Source organism: Arabidopsis lyrata (genome assembly GCF_000004255.2).
Source record: "Arabidopsis lyrata subsp. lyrata unplaced genomic scaffold ARALYscaffold_3, whole genome shotgun sequence".
In the NCBI taxonomy this organism is placed as follows: domain Eukaryota; kingdom Viridiplantae; phylum Streptophyta; class Magnoliopsida; order Brassicales; family Brassicaceae; genus Arabidopsis; species Arabidopsis lyrata.
Genome location: NW_003302553.1, coordinates 12,927,192 through 12,930,202, shown reverse-complemented (window position 1 = coordinate 12,930,202; position 3,011 = coordinate 12,927,192). Strand labels below are relative to the sequence as shown.

Below are 3,011 nucleotides of genomic sequence, written 5' to 3'. Positions count from 1 at the left end.
GGTTACATTAATCTCGCGTACTTCCCGCTGAATTGTTTACTTATCTCGATGCGTACCACGAATACTTACGTAGGGACTATGTACGACGAATCTCCCGAGTCTCGTAAATGTTCCCGCTTCAGTATTTCTGAGAGAAAAGTTCACCACATAAATTATTTCAATATAGCCTAATTCCGACGATTTTCCGATGGAGAAAATAATGTCATCGGAAAATTCTTCGGAAACAGGGTATATTTATTTAAATAATTTTAATTATTTTGTGTCAAGTATTTCTTTAATTAAATATACCCTGTTTTGTATCAAGATATATTTAAGCGGTACAAATTTAATCTCAAACGTTTCATACGACAGTTCCGATGAAAGTATGAATAAAATAAAATATTAGAATGGTTTAATTATTATAAAATAGAAACAGATTTTTTAACAAATAAATTATAATGCATATAATATGATAAATTTAAAAGCATTTAAACAGATTTTATAAAATATATATATAAAACTAAAGACGATATATTTGATTTACTCAGAATCGGAAGAATAATCTGAACTAGCATTGTTTCTTACTTCTCGAATGGTATGACATCCTCTTCGTCTTCCGCATTTTCCCATATCTCTTCGAGTTCTATGTTCTTGATCTGTAAACCATACTTCTCTTTTCTTCCCACTCAGTCTCCCGATTTGAGAAAAGATATCTGGGACAGATGTATGGTAAATAGGCCGCACACCCCCATCATCGTACCTACCTGGTTTTCTTGCTTTTGTTTGGACATTTGGAGCAAAATAGTAGGCCGAAAAATGAGAAGTCTCCTCGTTTATGCTTTGAGCTACTATTGATCCCTCAACTTTGCTAAGATTTTTAACTTTTTTCTTCAAATGGAACATAAAACGCTCAAAAGGATACATCCACCGGTACTGAACTGGACCGCCTAGTGCTGCTTCACGAGGTAGATGGATAGGCAAGTGCTCCATGACATCAAAGAATGATGGGGGAAATAATTTCTCCAAATTGCAAATGATAATCGGGATATTATCTTCAAGTGTATGTAGTCCTTCGACTGTTAGAGATCTTGAACACAAATCTCTAAAAAATGCACCTATCCCTGCAATTTAATTAATAACTGTAAACAAAAAAAGAATATATACATGAATAATAACATATTAAAATAATTGAAAGATAAGTTGTTTGTACCTGCAATTGCTTCATGGACAACATTTGGTAGGAGTTGTGTAAACGCAAATGGTAGTAAACGCTGCATAAAGACGTGACAGTCATGACTTTTCATCCCAGCTAATCTACCACTGTGATCATCAACACAATATGATAGATTTGATGCATAGCCATCAGGAAATTTAACATCATCAATTATCCACTGAAAAAACTTGGTCTTCTTGCTTGCATCTAATCTCCATATAGGAATAGGACCTACTCCGTCTGCAAGCAAATGGAGATCCTCGCGCGCACAAATATCGGGTAAATCCATTCTGGATTTGACATTATCTTTAGTCTTACCCGGGACATTTAAAATGGTGTTAATTATATTGTCAAAGAAATTCTTCTCAATATGCATAACGTCAAGACAGTGGCGGAGTAGATGATTTGTCCAGTACGGTAACTCCCAGAAGATACTTTTTTTATGCCAATTATGATGTTCTCCATATCCATCAATTCGGACATGGCCATTACCGCCTACCGATGATGTACAGTCAACATCAAAATCACGAAATTGATTCAATATATAATCACCATCATACTCAGGTGGCGGTGGATCACGGATACTCTTGTTCTTGCGGAACAACGTCTTACTACGACGATATGGATGATTTCGTCTTAGAAAACGACGATGACAATCAAACCAACTTGATTTCCGGCCATGTCTTAGTTGGAAGGCATCTGTATTATCTTGACAATATGGACACGACAGTCTTCCATGAGTTGTCCAACCCGATAACATGCCATATGCGGGAAAGTCACTAATAGTCCACATCAATACAGCACGCATGTTAAAATTTGTCTTTTTGGAGACATCATATACCCAAACCCCTTGGTACCATAACATTTTTAACTCTTCTATAAGCGGCTGTAGGAACACATCAAGTGAACGACGAGGGTGGTTTGGACCAGGAATCAAAATGGTTAAGAAAAGAAATTCTCTTTTCATGCAAAGGGAAGGTGGGAGATTGTAAGGGGTGACTATTACTGGCCACAAAGAATATTTTCTACCTGACTTTCCAAATGGATTGAATCCATCCGTGCATAAACCAAGATAGACATTCCTTGGTTCATTAGCAAAGACTGGATATGTAGAACAAAAATGTTTCCAGGCCGATGCATCCGATGGATGTGAAATCTCCCCGGTGAACTCATGTTCAGCGTGCCATCGCATACCCTCCGCTGTCCGATCTGACTGATACAACCTCTTCAACCTATCAGCCAAGGGCAAATACCACATACGCTTATATGGTATTTTGTTTCGCCCACCAGTAACCTGAAACCTTTCAGCACCACAGAAACGACATTGAGACATATTTACATTATCTCCCCAAAAAATCATACAATTTTCTCTACACACGTCAATCATTTGGAATGGTAAACCTAGCCCAGATACCAATTTTTGGATTGCGTTGTATGAAACTGGCGATAAATTATCTTCCGGTAGATAATCGTGGATAAAATCAGCCCACGCATCAACACAATCTTCACTTAAATTGTAGTCTGTTTTGATGTTCATCATACGTGTTGCGGCGGATAAAGGAGAACGACCCTCTCTGCATCCTGCATATATCGGATGATTTGCAGCATCTAACATATCGAAAAATCCCTGTGTTTCTAAGTTGGGTTCCTCCGCAACATTAGTATTTTCTACGTTATCATGAAATTCACCACTACCACTTCCAATTACATTATCTTCTTCCTGGTGAATATGCTCATCGCTAATTATAACGTTTTCATCTCTTCTTTCACGACTACTACTAGGACCCGATCTAAAATCCGGTCGACTGGAGCCCTCCTG

At 37.6% G+C, this 3,011-nt stretch overlaps 1 protein-coding gene across 1 annotated transcript; it reads right to left on the bottom strand.

The window, feature by feature from the left end:
- Positions 1 to 519: 519 nt before the first annotated feature.
- LOC110230090 lies at positions 520 to 2,005 on the bottom strand. Its single transcript, XM_021032078.1, has 2 exons — positions 1,190 to 2,005; positions 520 to 1,100 (listed from the first exon to the last, which is right to left on the bottom strand). Exons 1-2 carry the CDS (start codon positions 1,998 to 2,000, stop codon positions 520 to 522), a joined length of 1,392 nt encoding a protein of 463 aa, XP_020887737.1. The 5' UTR covers positions 2,001 to 2,005.
- Positions 2,006 to 3,011: the final 1,006 nt, after the last annotated feature.